Source organism: Phocoena sinus, chromosome 10, assembly GCF_008692025.1.
Source record: "Phocoena sinus isolate mPhoSin1 chromosome 10, mPhoSin1.pri, whole genome shotgun sequence".
NCBI lineage: Eukaryota > Metazoa > Chordata > Mammalia > Artiodactyla > Phocoenidae > Phocoena > Phocoena sinus.
In genome coordinates, this window is record NC_045772.1 from 10,697,381 (window position 1) to 10,719,476 (window position 22,096).

At 55.8% G+C, this 22,096-nt stretch overlaps 1 protein-coding gene and 1 pseudogene across 3 annotated transcripts; one reads left to right on the plus strand and one right to left on the minus strand.

Moving 5' to 3' along the window:
• Positions 1-2,643: 2,643 nt before the first annotated feature.
• MFNG (MFNG O-fucosylpeptide 3-beta-N-acetylglucosaminyltransferase) lies at positions 2,644-17,235 on the plus strand. 3 transcript variants are annotated; one of them, XM_032645540.1, is made up of 9 exons: positions 2,644-3,125; positions 6,968-7,016; positions 7,432-7,534; positions 7,957-8,110; positions 10,874-10,959; positions 12,392-12,474; positions 12,830-12,995; positions 14,731-14,816; positions 16,266-17,235. In XM_032645540.1, the coding sequence occupies exons 1-9, from the start codon at positions 2,871-2,873 to the stop codon at positions 16,337-16,339; spliced, it is 1,056 nt and encodes a 351-aa protein (XP_032501431.1). In that variant the 5' UTR covers positions 2,644-2,870; the 3' UTR covers positions 16,340-17,235. The 3 variants fall into 3 exon arrangements, with proteins under 3 accessions (XP_032501431.1, XP_032501432.1, XP_032501433.1); XM_032645542.1 differs by having other exon boundaries at positions 2,892-3,125; positions 6,968-7,026; XM_032645541.1 differs by lacking the exon at positions 12,392-12,474.
• A 3,796-nt stretch (positions 17,236-21,031) lies between these two features.
• On the minus strand, positions 21,032-21,124 carry LOC116761422 (annotated as a pseudogene).
• Positions 21,125-22,096: the final 972 nt, after the last annotated feature.

The window sequence follows — 22,096 nt, forward strand, 5'->3', positions numbered from 1 at the left end:
GGCCACCCCTGCGCTCAGCTCTGCTCGTGTCTGATCGTCAAAGGAGTGTCCCCTGGAGTGGGGATGCCAAGCCAGCAGGGTGTGGTCTTAGGCTAAGGGGCCCAGCTGCTGACTAAGGGCAAACCCTCAGTGTATTACCAGGTCCCTGAAACTGCTTCACTGGACAGGATGATCACCTCCAATGGGAGAAATCGTGGTGGCCTTACTGCAGGAGGTGCTGCTTGAGCTTGCATTGTGGGATTCCTTTCTTCAGGAAGCACCTATTGGACTTACATGCCTATATGTTCTTGGTCCTCCTGTGACTGTCCTCAGTCGCAGTGATGAATTTGGGCAGGCTCCTAGGAGGTTTTTGGGGAGTGGGTGTACTAGGTGGAGGGAACCTCAAGAGCAAAGGCTCAGAGGCAGAAAATGGGTTGAGATTGGCCACCTGGGGAGTGGTGGGAAATGAGGCTGAGAAGTCCAAGTCCGGGAGTCGGGGGCTGCTTAAATTGGAGGCCAGGCTCAGACACCAACTCCGCAAAGCCTGCCTGATTCTCCCAGCCCTTGGGAATTCTCCTGGGCCATGCCAGGCTCTGCTTTGTGGCAGGATGGTGGGTCTCTGTGGGTGGCTCTGGGCTCCCTGGCCATGGAGACTGGGTCATGCTCATTTGGGTAAACAAACCTCCCCACTTCCTTGCTGTGTGCCTGGCCTAGTGCTTGGTCTATGGACATATGAGTCTGGGTGAAGATGCAGGAGCCCAGCAGCTGGTCCCATCTTAGGTGCCCTTTCTATGGGGGTGGAGAAGCCCACCAATTCTTTCATCGTCACCAAGTCTTATTTTTGTCCCCATCTGACAACTGAAAGTAAAGTTCAGAGAGGTGAAGTAACTTGCCCAGAGTCACACAGCTAGGGAGTGCCCCAATCGGGATTTGAACCCTGGTTTGTGTGGCATGAAGCACGGGCTCATCCCTTGGTGATGCCATTCTGAGAAGACAGACTGTGAAGGGGCCTGGCACGGGGCTGGCCCATAGAAGGGTGACTCAAAAGCGTTGCTCTTCCTTTCCCCTTCCTTTGTGGGGCTCATGCAATTCACCGGCCATCTGGTACTTTCTTGTGTTTAATTAACAAATATTGATTGAGCTCCTACCATGTGCCAGGCACTGTTCTAGGCACTGGGGATTCAGTGAATAAACAGAAATCCCTGCCCTGATATTCTCATGAGGAAGACAGACAATAAATAAAATGTACAGGATGTTGGAAGATGAAAAGTGCTATGGAGAAAACACAGCAGAAAAAGGGGCCTGCTGCGAAGGACGGGGGAGAAGGGATTCCAATTTAAATAAAGTGGTCTGGGAAGGCTTCACATAGAAGACATTTTTGTGTAAACTTGAAAGAGGTGAGGATGAGGTGTATGGATCTCTAGGGAGAGACCCAGGCAGGAACAGCATGTGCAAAGGTCCTGAGGTGGGTGTGTCCCTGAACTGGCCAGAAGCCCACTGGGTCTGGAGTGAGGAAGCAAGGGGAAGATGGTAGGATATGGGTTTGGAGGTAACAGGGCCCCCCTTACACAGGGCCTGTAGGCTGGTGTCTGATCTTTGACTTTTGTTCTGAGGGAGATGGGAGGCCATCAGGGTTCTAGCGGAGGGAGGACAAGATATGAGTGACCTTGTACAAAACAAGACGGAGGTGGTAGCTGCAGAAGGTCCTCTGTCCACTGGCCTGGCTGGGAGAGAGGCAGCAATAAAGACTGCTGAGCAAGATGGGCTGCAGTGGGCCACAGCAGGACAAGCACCCTCAGGGGCCTCTGGTGGGCCAGACGAGGGCCAGCGACCTGGGTTCTACCTGGCTCTGTGGCTGAGCTGCTGGATCATCTTAGATCATTCTCAGCCTTATGTGCCCAGCTGTGAACTGGAAATAATTCTAACGCTGTTGCGAAGACCAGAGGAACTGAGCTAACTACTGTGGGAGCCCCAGAGGCTGGGAGGCTTCCTGGAGGAGGGAACCCTTGAGCTGAGCCTTGAAGTCCAAATAGAATTAAGCCTGGTGGAAGGAACGGGGGTGAGGATGGTGGGGGCTGGCGAAGAGCATCCAGGGTGAGGGACAGCGTGAGCAAAACCTGGGAGGCTGGACACCAGAAGATACTGGGTATTGAGTGAGCTTAGCCGGGGGTCTCTGGGGAGTGGGAAGGCTGGAGGGCCCCTCCCTTCCATCTGGCATGGAGGGGTTGCTTTTCTTTATTTTAAAATTTTTATTTATTTTAACATCTTTATTGGAGTATAATTGCCTTACAATGGTGTGTTAGTTTCTGCTTTACAACAAAATGAATCAGTTATACATATGCATATGTTCCCATATCTCTTCCCTCTTGCGTCTCTCTCCCTCCCACCCTCCCTATCCCACCCCTCCAGGCGGTCACAAAGCACCGAGCTGATCTCCCTGTGCTATGCGGCTGCTTCCCACTAGCTATCTACCTTACGTTTGGTAGTGTATATATGTCCACGGCATGGAGGGGTTGTTGTTGCCCCCACCCCCCCTGCAGCAGCGGGCAGGGCCGGGCTGTCCCTTCCGCCGGTGACACTTTTTCAGCCACCTCTGGGCTCCCCTGGGCCGGCCCCGCCCCTGGGCTGCCCTGGAGGCAGGGGCGGGGCCAGGCGCCCCAGAGCCGGCAGTGGGAGGGCGGGCCCGGGAGCAGGTGGAGGGCTGGCGGCAGCGGCAGCGGGGCTGCCATGGCTCGGCCTCCGGGTCCAGAGCACCGACTCCCAACTCTCCCCTCCTGGCCTGCCCCCCATGCCTGGCAGACCTTTGCCTTTGCCGGGGCTCCCGCCTGACCAGCCTCCCCTCCCCGTCTGGTTGGGATTTGGGGGCTGAGCCGTCTGGGGTCCCAGGGCCAATGCAGTGCCGGCTCCTCCGGGGCCTGGCTGGAGTCCTCCTCACTCTTCTGTGCATGGGGCTCCTCTCCCTACGGTACTACTCAAGCCCATCCCCGCAGGGCGTGCCGGAGACCCCCGGGCTGAGCCCGCCAAGCCCTCGGCCCCCGGAGCTGCAGCTGCACGATGTCTTCATCGCAGTCAAGACAACCCGGGCCTTCCACCGCTCCCGCCTGGAGCTGCTGCTCGACACGTGGGTCTCCAGGACCAGGGAACAGGTGACAAGCGGGTGACTGCGGGCCGCAGGAGTGGCCTCTGGTCTGAGGGACTCACAGAGGACCTTCTACCGAGCTGGGGTCCCTGGCGGCCTCGAGGGAGAAGCTGCTCACCCACCTGCCCCACCTGGGCTGTGTTCTCGCTCCTTCCTAGGAGGACCGGGGGCTCCTGCGGCCCTGACTGTGTCCCTTGGTGGCCCCAGAGCCAGGTGCTTCTCAGGCCCACTGCTTCGTTTCTTTTGGGGCCAGGCTGGGCCCGTACCCCGGGCTCCTGGGTCCCTTCTGGGGGTGGTCCCTCTATTCCCTGGTTGTCCTGGCACAGGTTCCGTTCCTGCCCACCCTGGCCCAGCCTGGCATCGGGGGCAATGGGGGGTGTTGGGCAGCTGCGACAGAGGCCCCCGAGAGGTCCTGACTCTGACATGCGCCCAGGCCAGCCCGCCCCCTGTCCAGGCCCTGGGTGCTGTCCTTCTGCCCTGGCTGTGAGCGTGGAGCACAGGGACTGAGCCGCTGAAGAGGGGACAGTCTGGCGGGGGGGGGCTGTTCAGGGAGAGCGGCAGGGGGGCATCTTTTCAGAACTCCTGAGAGCCCTGCCCCCACGCCTCTGCGGCCCAGGGTGTGCCCAGGGCGGTGGCACCTCATCTCCTGTGCTCCGTTTCCTGCGGGGCACTTTCCAAGCGAGGGAGGCGGGGTGTGTGCTGTGATGATGGCGGCTGAGGTCGTGGTGGGCGAGAGGTCTGCCTGGCGTGTGGGATTGTGTGTGTGTGTGTACACCCGCGTGCATGCTCACCTGCACGGAGCCAGTGTCAGTGTTAGATGTGCCGTGACTAGAGGTGTGTGTGCCACAGGGCTGCGTGGCTTCTGTCGTTCTGGGGCGGTGGCTGTGACACGCCGAGTCCCTTCTGGCTCTTGCCCTCCTCACATCCAGTGCCCTCCTCAAGCAAAGTCAGTGATTCGGGGGTGCTGGGAGTCATCCCTGGGGGAGGGAGATTCTCACACACACACACGCACACACACACACACACACACACTGTCCCCACTTCGGCTCAGTGGAAGTGACGAGCCTTCGGAGGGGGTTGGGGGCTCCTGGAGACCAAGGAGCGGGGAGGCGGTGCCTGGAAGAGGCCAGGGCCCCCTGGGGAGGGGGCCCCCTGGGGAGGGGGCACCCCTGCCCTGACTTCCTAGCACCCTGGATTAACCCTTTCCTTGCTGTACCCCCAGCACCCCAGGCTCTTCCCTGGGGCTCTGCACAGCTTCTCTGGTTCCACTTGCGGAAGTCGCCAAGCCTGGCCCTCCCCGCAGACCTTCCTGTTTATGGTGCTGTGTCTGTGTGTACCCGGGAGCATGGCCTCACGTGGTCAGAGGCCCTTTCCTGTCTCGTCTCGATCACTATGGTGGTGTGCTTGGTCCGGATGAGGAAACTGAGGCCAGAGAGGAGGAAGTGCTTGCCCCGAAGGCCTGAGGGGGCAGAGCCCAGTAGGAGCCGGCTGCCATCTCCCGCTGGGGCCCCTCCTTCTCTGCTGAGACCCGGGATCCAGAGCTGCCTAGTCACTTGGGCCTCCAGCCTGGGTGTCTGGGCCTGGCAGGACCAGGCCGGCAGAGGAGAGGCAAGCAGCCCCCCGCTGTGCCCTGAGCTCAATCCCAGATGCTAACCAGGCAGCCAGAGGGAGTGCCTGACGGCTGCCCAGCATCTGCTCAGCATATCGGGTTCATCGCCCTCTGGAACCTTCACGATAACCCGAGTGGTAGCTATTGACATTCTCAGTTTACAGGTGAGGAAACTGAGCAAGGTTAAGCAGAGGTAGGAGATGAATTCACTCAGTTGGACACTCCCACCCCACCCTCCCCACCCCTGCCCCTAGCACAAGGGGCAGAGTCTAGAAATCTTGTCCTTTAAGGCAGGGTTGAAAAAAGGAAAGATACTCAGAGGAAGAGGAGAGGAGACAGAGAGACCCACCCTTGCCACTGCATCTGGGCCCCCTTCGTTTCCACCGTTTGGCTCATCTCTTCCTGTGACCTTGGCCAAGGCCTTCCACCGTTCAGCCTCAGCTTCCCCAGCCACACAGGGCAGGAGGGTCTCGGAGCCTCTTTCAGCTCTGCTATCGGCAGCGGTCCTGAGCTGGTTAACTCCAGGGCTGGGCACCCGCCCCAGCTGGTTAAGGCAGCCGGGTGGCAGGTGGGCCTTTGTGGTAGCGAGCTGGGGCTCGTGTGGGGCCTTTGTCCCAGGCAAAGGGGGTGGGCTCGGGGGAGGCACGTTTTGTGATTCGGGGAGGGGTCTTCCTCTTCCCCACAGTCCTCGAGGAGGGCGGGTAGGGGATGGGGGAGGAACAATGGCCCCACATCTCCCCTCCTCTGCAGCAGATGGCCCCCGGCCACCCCTCCCCTGACCCCAGCAGGCTGTCTGTCCCTTTGTTCTCCCGCGAGGTTTTAACCATTGTCAGAGTCCCTCCTGGAACAAATCAAATGCAACCTTCAGCTCGAGGAGACTACCCGCCGCTCTGTGCCGACCTCAGGATTCCCAGGGACCGAAACGCCAGCCTCATGAGGCACCCTGCTCAGCCCCCGGGCCCTGCTCCCTTCCGCTTCCCCCCTCCGCTTCATTCACAGGCATTCCCTGGCCCATTTGGCCCACGCTCCAGACTTGAGAGAGTTCCGCTATCTGGGTGACTGTTTGGTGGCAAAAGTTTGCCAGGGAGCAGGGCGAGAAAGGTCGGACTTATTTTACAGGCTCCCCCGGGGGCTGTGTTGAAAACAGACTTGGGGTAAGGCAGGACAGAGCAGGGAGAGCAGGGAAAAGGTGACTGCAGCAAAACGGGCAGGAGGTGACGAGGGTGGGCTGGATTGAGTGCTGGCCGTGTAGGCTGGAGGGAGAGGGTGCACCCTGGGCAGTTTGAAAGTTGGGTGGACAGGAATTTGTTGACAGACTGGATGTGGGTGTGAGAGAAAGAGAGGAGGCACGGTGACCCCAAGGTGTTGGGTTCCAGCAAGATGGGGAAGAGTGAGAGGAGCCCAGGTCCGGGGGTGCTTGGGTGCTCGGTGTTGTCGCCCTCAGTCTGAGGTGCCTGCTAGACCCCCAGGGAAAAGTCTGGCTGTAGTGGGAGTTGAGGGCGGGAGAGGTCCTAGCTCTCCTCCTGCCAACCGCACCGCCTTTGCTCCATCACTTAGCTTCCGTTTTGCCGTCTGCGAAGCGGACAGATCATAACCCCTGTCTGGAGGTTTAGTGAGGTCATGGGGGACCAGGTGTATGAATGCTGTTGGTGGGTCACCTCTCCTACCTGGCAGATGTGTAGGGGCCCCGACAGTTGCCCAGGGAGTTTGCGTGGCTGTGAAAGTCATGACCGTCTCTCTAAGTAGTTTGGTGTCCTAGTGTGTGGGTCTGTCTACTGAACAAGTGTTTAGGGTTCTGTATATGTGGAGGGGCCAAGCGGGACTGTGATGTGTGTGTGTAATATGATGTGTGATGTGTGTGCATGATGTGATGTGTGTGTGTGTGTGTGTGTGTGTGGTTGATGAAGGTGTGATTCTGCTAAGGGTGTGTGACTCTCGTAGGGACCCTGTGGGTGCTGGTCTGTAAGGGGGCTGAGTGTGAGACTGATGGGCTGGTGTATACCGCGAAGTTGTACAAAAGCTGGGTTTTGTGTGTGTTGTATGGGGGGGGTGGGTTGGGTAGTTGAGAAAGTCATGTTGTCCTAAAGGAGCGTGTGACTGTGAGAGGGGTGTGTGTCCATCACTGAAGGAGGACAGAGGTCTGCCATGTGTGTATCCACCTGGACTTGGCTGTGGTGGGCTGTGGGCTGCCCGGGACTCTCCTTGGCCAACCCCAGTCCTGATTCCTTTCTCCTTCCTAGACGTTCATCTTCACCGACAGCCTGGATGAAGGCCTCCAGGAGAGACTGGGTAACTCTGGGTGGGTTGGGGGCCCCTCGGCTGTTGCCAGGGAAAGCTGGGGGTGGCTGTCGCCTGGCCTGGGGTTCCCCAGGAAACACGGCTGCCCACCCTTGTCACAGGGGGATTCCCCTTTTGCCCAGGACGGGAGCAGGCTTCTTCCCTGGAAACGGGTATGGGTGTGGGGAGGGACTGTGCTAGACAAGACCCTGGGCACCTGGGTCCCAGCCCGGCCTACTACTGTCCATTAGCTCCAGGGTCCTGGGCAGGTCAGCCCCCCCCTGACTTCAGCTTCCCCATATGTAAAATGGGACTGGATGCACTGCTCCAGGCTTTCTGAGGCCCCGCCTTCCTCTGCATTCTCACACTGTGTAGGGCTGTTGGGAGGAGCTGGGCAGGGGCCCCTGACCTGTCCTCCCTTCTTCAGGGTCCCACCTCGTGGTCACCAACTGCTCTGCGGAGCACAGCCACCCTGCCCTGTCCTGCAAGATGGCTGCTGAGTTTGATGCCTTCTTGGCCAGCGGACTGAGGTGAGTTCACCTTGGTCTTTGCGGGCAGGCGTGACCTTTGCCTCGGGCCAGTTCCTAAATGAGGTGTCTTGTCAAAAAAGTAAGGTTGTCCGGGCCCTGTGAATTTAATCACATGTAGGGCCTGCTGGGATCTGCCTCTGGACAGACAGATGGATTCAAATTCTGCTGTTCACTGGCTGTGTGACCTTGGGCAAGTGTCTTAACCTTCCTGAGTCTTGGTTCCCACCTGTGAAGTGGGCACAACTTCCTCATGAGCTTACACCAGACGCTGCCTGGCACAGAACACACCAGTGCCTTCAGTGTTAGCCTCCCCCACCCCATAAGTCTGTTGACTTATTATGAGGGCGCAGGGCGGAGTCTGGCTGGCTGGCAGCCCTTGGGAACCCCCTCCAAGTTCACTGTCCCGCGTTCCATCCCCACAGGTGGTTCTGTCATGTGGATGACGACAACTATCTGAACCCGAGGGCGCTGCTGAAGCTGCTAAAAAGCTTCCCGTGGACCCGCGACGTCTACATCGGCCGGCCCAGCCTGAACCGGCCTATCCACGCTTCTGAGCCGCAGCCGAACAACCGCACGGTCGGTTTCCCTCGCTGCCTCCTTTGTGCATTGGCCGCTGGCCCCGGGGGCGGGGCCATGCGGGGGGCGGGGCTGTGGAGGGGTCCGGTGGGTTTTCTGGGTTTCAGATTTGGCTGCATCCGGGTGTGTCAGGGCTGGTGGCTTCGACCTGTGATCCTCAGTCTCCTCCGTTATGAAATGGGGAGATTGAGACAATGCAGGTAAGGCACAGAGACTGGCGCTTAGTAGGGCCTCGGCCACGGAGGAGCAGTGGCTCGTCCTGGTCACACAGTGAGCACGGGGGCGGTGAGTTGAGGCTTCCTGACTCCACGGCGGGGCTCCTAGCCACCTGGCATCACCATGTAGTTGTACGGATTGTTAAAATGCTGAATCCGCTGGGCCGGGTAGTAAACTGTGGCTGCCGGGAGCCCCTGAACCCTCCCCTCCCCTCCTCTCCTCTAGACACCCCTCCTCTTTCCAGATTTCACTAACCAGCAACTGAGTTGACACCTGGTACAACAGGGTTCCCAGCACCGGCTTCAGCTCCAGACCTGAATGGACAGGTTTAGGTCGCCAGATTTTGCCCCTAGGGCTCCCTTGGCCCCTGTGAAGAGTCAGGCCATGGGTCCCCCTCTCTAGACGTGGTGCCTGGAGAGGGAGCTGGGCCAGTTGTGGGGTTTTCTCCCTCCCAGGGTCACCATCTGCTTCACTAGGGAAACCAAGAGCAGGGAGCACAGAACCTTAATTACCTGCAGGTAATCAGCCTCTGAGCCCTAATTAAATCTTCCTGGGCCTTGGGGGAGCGTGTGTGAGCGAGCTGATGCCAGGTGAGCCGCGGGGTCTTCCAGACTCCCACACCTCCTCACCCCCGACCTAAGGGTTTGAGAGCTCCGCTCTGGAACCTGACTCCCCGGGTTCACTCACCAGCCCTGCTTTGCTACCTCCTGGCTTTGTGACCTTGAATGAAGTCACCTCACCTCTCTGTGCCTTGGTTTCCTTATCTGTAAAATCAGTGAAAACAGTCACTACCTCATAGGGCTGTTGTGAGCAAAAAAAGAATTAAATGCGGTCATCTATCCAAGGGCTTGGAACGGGATCTGCCACGTGGTGGACACCAGAGAGTGTTATCAATCAGTACCCGACTCAGCACAGCCTCATCTCTGAGCTGTGTTCTTCCTGTGCTGGCTCGGGACACACCCAGTCCCCGGCCTCACAACGTGCATGAACGCCCTCCTTGTCAGACACCCCACCAGCGGGATCCCAGGACTCCGCTCCAAAGTGTCCCGGTCTGTTAAGACCCTGGCACCCCCCAGGGTGGGACAGCAAAGGGGGCAAGGGCTCGGGCTTGGAGTCAGTCCCGGCTCTGGGACCTCAGTCAAGTGACCTCAGTGCCGTGCACCTTGGTCACCTCACCTGCAGCGCAGGGCTCTGCATAGTCAGTGCTCAGGGTTAGGCACTTGCATGGTCGCTGCCGACGTTGCTACAGTTCTCTGGGAGTGGAAGCCCTGCCCTCATTAATTCATTAAACAAGCATTTATGGGGCACCTCCTGTGTGTCAGGCCCTCAAGAAACCATTCATTCTGCCTGGTTGAAGCCCGACCTCTCTCTAAGAGGGCAGAGTTTCCAGAAGTAAGCTCGTAGATGTCTTTAGGAGGAGAACATGTCCTCTGGGCCAGGAGAACCACCGGATTTCAGACCTGGAGCCAATGTTGTACTCACAGGTGGCAAATCTGAGGTACAGAGAGGGGCAGGAACTTTCTCAAGGTTACACAGCTGTGCAGTGGAGGAGGCGGGGGCCCCTCCACTTTCCAGCTCCCTGCCCACGGCTTCTTTTCTCACTGCTGCATCATGGGAGGTGACCCAACCCAATGCAACACGCATCAATGAAGCACCAACTCTGTACTTGGGAGAAGGTAACTTCAGGGCACTTGTCTGACCAAGAGATGATACAGCTGAAGAGGTTCAGTGTTTCTCAAAAGCCTTAAAGAAATTCATGGGTGAATTCACAGGTCCTCACAGAGGAGGTAGAAGAGGCCTTGGCCATGGTGATGTTGGGTGAGGGCAGAAAGTGGTTTACACCCAAAGGGGTGGTATTGGTTGCTGAGATTGAAATGCCAAGGGGTTTGCTGGCCTTAGGGGCTCACAGGCCTGCCTGCCCTTCTCTCTTTCCTCCACGAGACCTCATTCTCCTCCTTTGCAGAAAAGCTTTCTTGGCCCCAGGAGTTGGGAGTGGCGAGGCCAGTGTTCGTGGCCCGGTGTAGATGGCATAAGGATTACCTTTACTGGTGACCCTGTAAAAGCATCTCTCCCTCACAGCATATGGAACTCAGGCGAGGACTCTGATTGGCTGGCTGAGTCATGGGCCTGTTGCTGAGCCAGTCACTGGGTCAAAGGTGTGGTCTTGTGATCTGTCATTCCTGGGGCACCTGCCTGGATCTGTGACCTATGGGAGCAGGTGCTGTGTTGGGCGGTCCCTCCTGAACCGCGTGGGGATGTTTCTCTGAGCACTGGGTGGACAAGAATGATATGTGTCCTCTTTAACTGAAATCCAGCCAGATTGGGGTCTAATTGTTGTCCCCATCATTCTTAAATAGCTATGTGACTTTGGGTCTCGGTTTCTTTATCTATAAAATGGGCATAATAATGTCAGGCTGTAGGAAGACTCTAGTGAGATGTGAAATAAAAAGTTTTGAGCCATGCTTGTTGGGGGTAAGGGGGGCCCTGGCTGTTGCCCCCACCCCCAGGCTCACCCTACGTTTTGGCCCTCCCCATCTCTCCCCGCAGAGGCTGGTACAGTTCTGGTTTGCCACCGGGGGCGCCGGCTTCTGCATCAACCGCAAACTGGCTTTGAAGATGGCCCCATGGGCCAGGTAAGCAGAGACCTAGAGACTGGTGGAAGAGGTTGCGGGGGTGCAGAGAGGGGGTGTTGGCTGGTGTGTGGGTGGGGCCTTTGCCAGCAGGAAGGGCTTGAGAGCGAGCTCAGGAGAAAACTACCTCTCATTCCCGCTGCATCACAGAGTTACACAGTTAGTGGTGAGCAAGCCACCTGTCACCATGCCCTTGGGGGTACACCGCCTAGTGCATTCTGCCACACACAGGCAAGTTGTGTAATCTCCAGGAGCCTCAGTGCCCCCATCTGTAAAATGGAACTGATAATACAATGGCCAGTTGTTGTTGTAAGGGTTAAATGAAAAAGTGTCTGGGCTGGCACCTGGCAGGAGCCCGGCAAACATTAGGTCCTGTTTTCAGCCCTCTTCTGACTGGTCACTGTCACAGGGGAGGTGAAGGCCAACTGGAGGGGCACTCAGAGGAGGGAGTAGGGCCTTCTGCTTGGGGAAAGGAGGGAAGGCTTCCTGGAAGAGGTGAAATTTGAGCTGGGATGGTCCTAGAGGGCTCAGACTGAGGGGATCGTGGGAGTAGTGGAAGCCCTCAGTACCTGGTGGGGGTACTGATATTCTAGAGAGGACGTGGCCAAGGCCTAGCCTCTTGAGGTCTGCCGAGCAGGCTGTTATTAACAGACACATCAGTGTCGCTACCTTGAATTGAGGGTTGACTCTGAGCCAGGCCTGTGCTTTGCTAAGAGTATCACAGCCCCCAGGGAGGAAGGGGTGTTGGCCTTATTTCTACTTGGCTGAGGAAACTGAGGTGCTGAGAGGGTAAGCAAAGTAATTGGTTCAAGGTCACTCAGCGGCTGGGTTTGGCTCTAAGGCCTGCGTGCTTTGTCACTACACCAGCCTGCCGTGCCCTGCCCTGGACGGGAGGGGTCCTCCGGGGCCAGTTTTTGCCCTGGCTGGGAGCAGGAGTGCTGTCCTAGCATCTGTCGACAGCAGGCATGTACACACAACCAGGGGTCATCCCTGTGCCTGGGCTGCCCCCATCTAGGCTTCTGTCCACCTCTATGGTACATTCGTGTGAATTAGAAAAATGTACCCACTCTGGGGAGGTGCAGCCTGGGGAGGGGGGCAACGGCTGGGTTTCTGCACCCACTCGACCCCTCGGTCAGGCATCCTGCACAACGGGGCAAGCTGCTCCACCTGGCACCCCCGCGGCGTTCGTGGGGTACGCAGTCAGGTGACGCCCTTGCCTGGAACACTGCTCCTCCCCTGCTCGGCACCTGGCTGACTCCAGCTCATCCTCTGTTTAAAAACTGCTACTGCCATGATTAAGTAAAGAGCAAAACAAAAGACTGCCGCATCCTCTGGGAATCCACCTTGTCCTCCCTGTGTCCCCACGCCTCGTGCTTCCCTCTGACTTAGTACCAGTCCTCTGAAATGACCTGCTCATCTATCTGTCTCCCTCCAGAATCGGGGCTGCTGTTGAGGGCAGGAAGCATTTCTTTCTCATCTCTTTGTCCTCAGCCTCTGTGTCATGGTGGCTGGCAGCAGGTAGATGCTCAAACTCAAGAATGAATGAATGAGTGAGTGAATGAATGAAAAGAAAGAGAGAGAAAGAAAGGATACATTTTTATAAAAGGCTGCATTTCACCTTTCCTCCACTTAATCCTCACAACAGCCTTGTGAGGGCAGGCCCATTATCATGCCCATTTCACAGAAGAGGAAACTGAGGCTCCCCGAGGCTTGTGACTTGCACAAGGCTACGCAGTATGCAAGAGGCAGATGCTAGAGCCAAGCTCTGTTTTCCCAGCTGGCCTGGGCAGAGGCAGGGTCTTCAGGGAGGCAGGGAGGGCTTTAGGTGTCGAGGGCCTTAGGCCAGTGGCTGCAGCATGACTGTGTCCCTCAGTGGCCCCCGCTTCGTGGACACATCTGCCCTCATCCGGCTGCCTGACGACTGCACTGTGGGCTACATCGTCGAGTGCAAGCTGGGCGGCCACCTGCAGCCCAGCCCTCTCTTCCACTCCCACCTGGAGACCCTGCAGCTGCTCGGGGCTGCCCAGCTCCCAAAGCAGGTGAGCCAGCCTTGGGGCAGGTGGCACTGGGGAAGGTGCTTGTGGGGGCTCTCCCCTATTGATGGAGAAACTGAGGCCCAGGGTGGTAAAGGATCCCCTTGAGGGCATGCAGTGACTCAGCTCTCTCCACCTCTAACCCTCAAGGGTCTGCATTTATGATGCTAAAATTATTTGATCTGGTTCCCAAATGCCAGCTGGAGGGACCTGCACACATGAGATGAAGCTCGTCTTGAGGTTCAGACCACCCAGCTCGCCACAGGCTACCTCCTTCCCTGTCTCCTCTCTTCAACCTCCCATCCTCCCCGCACCCTCTGAAGGGGCCAGTCCTTTTCAACCGCCTATCGGCAGCCCTCTCCTTCACCAAAGCTTACCCGTCTACTGATTGCTGCTTTCCTTCTCACCCAGGTGTCACTGGGAAGGACCAGGTCTTCAGTAGGGACATCCAAGTGTAATGTCAGGCTGGGGGAGGGGTAGGGACCCGTCCCACCACCTGGCAAGGAATGACTGCTGAGGTCCAACTGGCTCTGCCTTGCAGACATGCCCTCCAACTCGTGGGTTTCCAGCCCCGTAGGGCGTCCTGGCTGGGAGGCCCCTGGGATCTTCTGCCTCATGGTGTGAGTGAGTCAGAGCCCTTTTGGCTGCAAGTGACAGAGAGGCAACAGACTAATTAAACAGAATTCGCGTACCTGAGAAGCTGAGGGCTTGGCCTGACTTGCTAGATCTGGCAGGGTCTGGGTACTCAGACCCTGTCCCCTCTCTCATGTGCCCTCCCCCACGTTGGCCTCATTCTCAGGCAGGCTCAGCCCTCATGCTGGCAAGGCGGCAGCCCCTGGTTTCCACCCCACCCATGGGAAGAGAGCTCCTCCTTCCACCAGATCTCAGGACTGGTGCTCATTGGTCACATGGCCCACTTGGGTCACATGACCTGTCTCCTACCAGTGCCTAGAGTTAGAGTTGATTGGCCAGACCTAGAAGGGGGATGCAGATTGGTCCCATTAGGATCACAGCCAGGAAAGAGGGGCAGATTTTGGACGGCCAAAACCAGGGCACCCTAAAGGTGGGGTTTTCAGATCCCCCGCTGTGCCAGGCACCACACTGGGGCCTTAACTTCTTTAAGTCTCTGCTTCCCCACAGCATTCACGTGGGGGTGAGTCCTAACGTTATTCCCATTCTACAGATGGAGAAACTGAGGCCCAGAGAGTGGAACTAACTGTGGCACACAGCTAGTAGAGGACAGAGAGGGATTTGAACCCTGCTCGGGTGGCCCCTTAGCCCACAGTCTTTAACCACTGTGCTTGGCTACCTCTTGATGGGTGTCATCATCCTGTATCCTCATTTCTCGTGGAGTGACCTTAGGCTCCGGGTGGAGACGGATTGCCCAGGCCCTAGAGTGGGTCTCAGGAAACCTCCGTTCAGGCATGCAACTTTCTGGAAAGGTGCTTTCCCGCCTTGAGCCTCAGTTTCCCAATCTGTAGATGAGGGAATCGTTCCAGCCTCCCTAGTAAACTGGACCGTTGGCGGCACAAATGGGATTATGGTCAAAGGGGAGTGGGGTGGGGCCCTCAGCGGAACACCCATTACTGACGGTGGAATTTCAGGTGCAGAGGAGTGCTTTTCGTGCCCCTCAAAATGCCTTCTGTGCCTTCTCTGTTTCTGCCCAAATGCTGCCCCCTTGTGGGGTCGCCAGTGGGACGCCCTGCGCCCTTCACTCTCTTCTCTGTGTCTCTCTGCGCAGGTCACCCTCAGCTATGGCGTCTTTGAGGGGAAGCTCAACGTCATTAAGCTCCATGGCCCCTTCTCCCCTGAGGAGGACTCCTCCAGGTGGGTCTGGAGGCTGAAACTCTAGGATGGGAGGAGTGGGGCCTGCGTCCAGGCATCCAAAGATGGGGGAGCCAGGAGGGAGGGAAGTGAGAGAGGCCAGTGACTGACAGCGCAGAGCTGGGAGTGGAGGGAGTGGATTTCAGTGTCCGCTCTGTCACTGGCTTGCTGTGTGACCTTGGGCAGGTGCCTTGCCCTCTCTGGACCTTAGTTGCCCCATTTTTAACACAAGGAGGCTGAGCTATGTGGATCTGAAGGGCTCTCCCAGGCCTGATCCTCTGGGAGACTGTGAAAGACTGAGCTCTCTTCACTGAGCAAAGGAGATGCTCTAATGGAGGAGCTCCAGGCAGTCATGGGGAAATGAAAAGAAAATCTTTCTTAGGGTCTTTGTTTCTTTGATGATACTTTTCGATGGATAGAGGGTTGGAATGGGGGCTAGAATGCCACTTAGGCACCTTCCAGTTCTGTCCCCAAAGACTCCCTGGGGGGATTAGGGCTGCTCAGCCCAGCCCCCTCCGTCCCCCCCCAGCCCCGATTGCTGTAGGGCAGCTCAGAGCACAGCCTGTGACACACTGTGGCAGGGGAGCAAGACCTGCTTAAGGAAGTAAAAGAAGCCAGTGTGACTGGAATGTGAGAGGAGAGAGGAGAGTGGAGTCAGATTCAGTTGGGGAGGTGGCAGGGAACACCCTCCCCCATGCCCCCAAAGGCCCTGTGGGCTCTGTCTGGACTTCGGATTTATCTGTAGGGTAATCCTTAGGGGAGCCAGCACTCCTGCCCCTGAAATTCTGTAGAGCTGTCTGGCTGGGGGGCAGAGGAGTCACAGCTATCCCAAGGCTGCCGGGACCAGGGCTGTGTTGAACAAGTCAGGCATTACAAGGAGACAGAGTTTGGCTCAATTTCTAAGAGGAATGGAGCTGCCTTCTAATAGAGTGAGCTCCCCATCAGTGGAGGTGTGCAAGCTATGGCTATACTGCCAAGGCGTTTAAGAATTGGTGTTAAATTCTCTCAAAGCCTGAAGATTTAGAATCTAAAGGTTGCTACCTAATGGGGCTGGAGCCAACTGGGGACTCAGATATGTGCGGTCAGAGGGTGTGGCCTCAGCTGGGGCCTCTTCATGGTTTCTCGGGCTTTTGAAGTCTTTATAAACCAGCGGTTCTCAACCAGGGATCATTGGGCAACTCCCGCCCACGCCCCCCACTAGGGGACAGTTGGCAGCGTGTGGGGGCATTTTTGATTGTGAAGACTCAGGGTGCTTGCTGGCATCTAGTGGCTGGAGTCCAGGGATGCTGCCAAGTACCCTACAACGCACGGGACAGCCGCACAACAGAACCATCTGGCGCCCAGCGTTCATGGTGCTGAGGTGGACAAACCGTGCTCCAGAGCATCTCTGTGACGTGCTCCCCAGGAACCCGTGGGAGTGACCCGTCTTGTCCGTTTCTGGTCTCTCCACAGGTTTCGCTCCCTCCATTGTCTACTCTACCCGGATACTCCCTGGTGCCCACAGCTGGTGGCCCGATGAACCCTGAACCTCCGGGCAAAGGTTGAGCTGAAGCCTTTGGTTGCCCTTAGCCTCCCAGGCGGCCTTGAGGGCCCGTGGCAGTTCCTGTGTGGGCAGCAGTCCCTGGCAGGGCCTCTGTGGTGGGCAGGCCCAGGATTGGATGGTGGCTGGCGGTAAAGGCATCCCAAGCCCCTGGGAGGTGGGCTGGACAGCCCAGGACCAGGTGCACCATGTGAGGGCCAGAGAGGCCTCAGGGGCTGGACTTCATGGGCCTTGGGTGGCTGAACTGAACAAGGGTAGGGGTCCTTGAGCTGCTCGGGCTCAGGAGTCCTCACTCTCCAGAGAATTACCTGGGTCCCTTGGTGTGGTCAGAGCCCCCACCTCTGGTCCCTCAGTTACTCTCCCGGGGTCAAGCGCTGGGCCACCCACTCCTGGCTTCCTCGGCTGGATCCCCAGCCACCGAGGGGATGCAGGTGCAAGAAGGGCAGAATCCAGGGTCTGCGGCAGACACTGTTATCGCTGACCAGTCTCCGGTCCCTGCTCCCCCCCGCCCCGATTTTGTTTGGAGCATCCGCATGTCCAGACCCAGTTGATGAATCAGACAGAACGGGTCCTAGCCAATCACGATGATCCTTTTGCTCACTTTCCCAGCTTCCCTTTCTGTTAGGAGCTACTATATGACCCAGCTCTGGCCAGAGCCAGAGCTCTGTCTGTTAGTGCAAATAAAGCAAAGCCAATAGAGAGGCTTCTGGGGAAGGTTTTGCAGCCCCAGACCCCATCTTCCTGCTGTGAATGTGGGTGTGATGTCTGGGTCTAGGGCAGCCACCTTGCTACCATGAAGGAAAGGCCAAGACAATCATCCACAGCTGTCCCTTCCAACATCTGGTTGTGTAAGAATATTAAACCCTTATTTGTTTAAGCCTCTCTTGGCTCAGTTTTCTGTTACGTGCAGCCAAAGTCGTTCTTGACCGAGGTAGGGTCTTTGATCTGTCTGTCGTAGTGGTGTTGATTTGGGTCCCTCGGCTAGACAGCCCTGCCCTACCCTTGCTGGCTGTGTGACCTTGAGGAATCCACTTGGTCTCTCTGGCCTGTTTGCTCATTTTATATATGAGAAAAGGAATACCTACCTCGCGGGTTGTAGGTGAAATGATGCAGAGTTTGTAAAGGGCACAGCATGGAGAAAGGAATGGCTCAGTGAACAGTGATGGAAGTAGCGTGTGCTGTGTCACTGCATGCCAGGGCATATAAGAGTGCCAATGTGCCGTACACCCTTCTACGCTCGTCTGTGCCTAAGGACATATGTGGGGTGTATGGATGTGTTTGTGCCTGTGTCACACCTGTGTGTGTGTGTGTGTGATGTGCACGCATGTGAATGTCTGTGTGCTATGAGGTGCTGGTTTGCTGGGGACGCTTCTTCCTTTTATCTGTCTTCAGGGCCTGGGTTGGTGTGGCCAGAGAATCAAGGAGGGCTGAATGGAGCTAAGGGATTCAGCCTCTGGTATCAGATAAAAGGACACTTTGAGAGCCCAGGTAGGAGCTGAGTAGAGGTAAATGCCCTTAGAATTTCATGTCCCAAAGAGGTTGCATGACTGAATGAAAGTGCTCATGGTGAAATTTCAGGCCTGATGGTACCTGTGGGGAGGGCTAGGAAGGGAAGTTGTCTGCTCCCCGCCAGCGTCATGCTCAGAGATGTTGTGTAATTGGCGTCACAGCGGGGCTCAGGGCTGAGGGGAGGAGGGAGGGAGGACAAAGGGGCTCTGACCCAGGCAGCTGGGGCTGGGGGCTCCTTTGGAGCACGTCCTCCAGCCCTCGAAGGACCTTGTTCCTGCCGCAACTCTGTCTGGGCTGATGGAACCGCTGAGCACTGGAGCCTTAGCACCTTCTTTTCCAAGGAGGAGCCTGACCCAGAGGGAGGCCGCTCTGTGTGTGTTAGGTGCAGGGCTTCCTTTCTTTCTGGGTTGACCTAATGCTGGGTTTGTGGGATGCGAGCCAAGTGGGGCGGCCCCTGGGCCCGCAGCCCAGTGGGGATGGGATAGCGTGCTGTACTGCCGCTGTCCTCTCCACCCTGTACGCGGAAGGCTGCTGGCTGGACTGCTTTTAGAAGCAGCAGCAGATTTGCAGGTTGCTCCCAGATTCTGAGGGTCGGGTGGAGGGAATAGGACTCGGGCCATCTGCTGCCTCCATTGTCCCAGAATAGCTGCTGTAGGGCGGGGAGCAGAGTCAGCAAGGATCAGAATTGGGATGGAGGAAGGAGGGAGGCTGAGTTTAACCCTCTGTGGGTCCGTATGGGAGGGTGTGAAGCTGCCTGTAGGCTCTGCTAAGGTGACCTGTGTGGGCCCCACAGGCAGGGACTGGGAGCAAGGTTGGACCACCTTGTCTCGGCTTTGCTGTGCACCTTGGGCAAGCATTATTTCCATTTTACAGGTTAGGAAACTGAGGCACAGGGAGAAGTCCTTGGTCCAGGTCACAGGGCTTTCAGGTGCCAGGGCCAAGGTTTGAGACTCCACAGCGGTCATCACAGCGTGGGATGACCCTGCAGGGTCAGAGGGCCTCCTCAGGCCGGGGCTCTATCCTCCTTTCCCCCTCTGCCTCTATGCCCTTGGGCGGGTGACTTCACTACTATTCACTGGCCTCGCCTGTGGAACAGGCACAATGACCTCTACATAGTGTTCGGGGGCGGTTTTGAGATGCTGCACAGAAAACTCCTGTGGCGGGTAGTTACTCAAGAACCACTATCTCCCTGCCCTCCCCAAGCTCAGTGTTCTCGGCCGTAAAAGGGGGTGGAAGGGGCGCTGGACTGGCCGTCACCTCCACTCCGCCATCTGGCCTGGGTCATGGTCAGTCTCTCCTGTGTTACCACAGCAGCCTCCTCGCTGGCCTCCCCTCAGGCCCCCTCACCCGTGCCCACTGGTGCTGAGCACACTCGCCTCCTCGTTACTGCTGATGGGTGTGCAGCTTCTCTGCCTGCCCCAGCTCTCCTTCTCCCTGGAATGCACGACTGGATCGCTCTTGTCAAGCTCCAGTGTCCTCTCCTAGGGAGGCTGTCCTTGATCATCCACCACAAAGTGGCTGCCTGACCACCATCACCTTGCTCTGGGGTAGCTCTTTTACATGGCTCTAAACGTCTCTTGTTGATGTACCTGCTTGCTCGTGTGTTTGTTGTCCGCCCCCATCTGAATCTTGGCTCTGTGATCCCAGGGATTGTGGTGGTTTTTCTCACTCCTGCTCACTGCCTGGTGCATAGTAGATGCTCAACAAATATTTGTGGGATGAGTTGAAAAGTGAGTGAATGAGTTTCTCAGAGCTATTCCAGCTTTGTCAGTTTTTAGATTTTACGAAAGGTGCTAAAATCCCTTGGGGACCAGGTGATGGGGAAGCTTTATAATGGAAGCATCAGGCTGGTAACACTGATCATTTTTAGTGTCACACACGAAAGGAATATCTGACCTTACTTGCTTCTGATATGGTGCACTAGGAAGGACACAGCTTCACCCGGGAAGTCTGCTTGCCAAAATAATTGACTCTACACAGATCAACCCTCTGGGTCTAAATATCAGTGTCCAGGAAATGGGCGGGGGGGCGGGCAGTGGAACATGTAAAAGGACACCAGGAGGGCTCAATTCACCAAATCAACAATGAGGACAGTTCTACAGGACAAAGAGCCTGGTTTCTTCAACAAGTAAAATGACATAAAAAAGGGAAGGAGGAAGGACTGTTAGAGATTAAAACACATTTAGAGAGAGTCATAGCAACAAAATGCAGTGCACGGAGCTTGTTTAGATCCTGGTTCATAAAAATGGACCCTAAAAAGACATTTTCTTTTTTTAGATTAATTTGTTCTTTTATTTGTCAGTATAACTACAGTACCCTGCAAACTTTTTTAATCTAAAAAGTACATTTTACATCACAATCCAACAAACACACGTATATGATATGTATACATATATAAAAGTGAAACAAAAGTTTTGCCAAAAACGTCTACCCTCAGTGTTAATTCTTTTCAAGACTTTTTTTTTTTTTTTTTAAACCAAGGCTGAACTGCACTGACACACCATAATCACCAAAGTTCCTAGTTCATCTCAGGGTTCACTTTATGAAGTGAATAGTGTTGCACGTTCTATGGGTTTGGACAAAAGTATGATGACATAGGGCTTCCCTGGTGGCGCAGTGGTTGAGAGTCCACCTGCCGATGCAGGGGACACGGGTTTGTGCCCCGGTCCGGGAAGATCCCACATGCCGCGGAGGGGCTGGGCCCGTGAGCCATGGCCACTGAGCCTGCGCGTCCGGAGCCTGTGCTCCACAACGGGAGAGGCCACAACAGTGAGAGGCCCGCGTACCGCAAAAAAAAAAAAAAAAAAAAAAAGTTGACATAAAATCATTATAAAGTCATACAAAGTATTTTCACTGCTCATAAAAACTTCTGTACTCTGTGTATTCATCTCCCCTCTCCCCTCAAACTCCTGGAAACCATTGCTCTTTTTATTGTCTCCATTGTTTTGCCTTTTCCAGGATGGCATATAGTTGGAATCTGTTTCTCGTTTTTCTTTGAAGGGAGGGGTTCAAAGCCTATATGCCTGTAAGACCACTCATGGTTCACCCACGTGTGGACAGGACAGGCTGTAGGTGGCAAACTCCCCCACTGAATACTGTAGCTTTCCTTCCAGTACTGAGCCCTGTCTCACTGGTCCTGCCCAGCAGCCACGTGGAGGTGCAGGGGGATATGTGTTGGGTATTTGTTCATAGGAAGGCCACAAGGTTTGTGTCCCTAGTCACAATGAACCCAGATTCCTGTCGGGTGTTAAAAAGACATTTTTGATAAAAATGAGGAAATTTGAATGTGGACTTTGCATTAGATGGTATTAAGAAATTGTTAATTTTATTAGGTGTGATAATGAGGTTACTTTTTCAGAAATGTTCTAATATGTGAGAGATACATTCTGAATATATTCTGAAATGATATATTGTCTGGAATTTTCTTTAAAGAGATGCTTGGGGGAAGGAATTAAATAAGGATGTTAAAATGGGGACGGTTGTTGAAGTGGGGTGATGGGCACATGGGGGCTCATTATTCCTATTCCCTTTATTTTGGTGTGTGTTTGAAATTTTCCATAAAAAAAGTAAAATTAAATAAATAAGAGGGCCTATGGATATTCCATTTTGCTAGCTATGGCCCTCCCCCTTTGCTTTTCCTTCTTCTCTCTCCCCTGTCCCCTCCTCCATGCCCCACATTCAGGCCCAGAGAACATCTGTTCTTATCAGACACTGCTGTCCTGAGTCTACTTTCTGTTCTCCCCAAACACCCAGAGGAAGGAGAGGCAGGCCTTGACCAGAAGCTGGCCCCTGCCTGATTTGCATTTTGCCTGTTTTCTGGTTTCCTTGAGGCCCATCCTGACTTCTTTTGGTTCTGAGCACTTGTCCCAGCTGCTTTGTAACCCAGCAGCACTTTCCTTGGGCACAGTCACTGGGCAGATTCCTCCGCCCACTTCTCACTCCCCCTAGTCATCCATCCAATAAGAATTTACTGTTCACCTCCTCTGGTGGGGGCATGGGGAGGTCCCGGTGTTAGAGGCTACACAGGGGAGTCAAGTGTAAGCCCTACCCTCAGTAGGGAACTCGAATCCCAGTTGGGACAATATTGAAAACATGGTGTATCATGTAATCGATGAGGAAATGTGACCATGGGACAGAAGAAGGGAGGACTAAATTCTAGGGGGTATAAGGGGCAGCAGGAATCAGGAAGATCTGGGTCTTGAGCCATGAGGAGGTAAGAAGGAACAGAATGCAT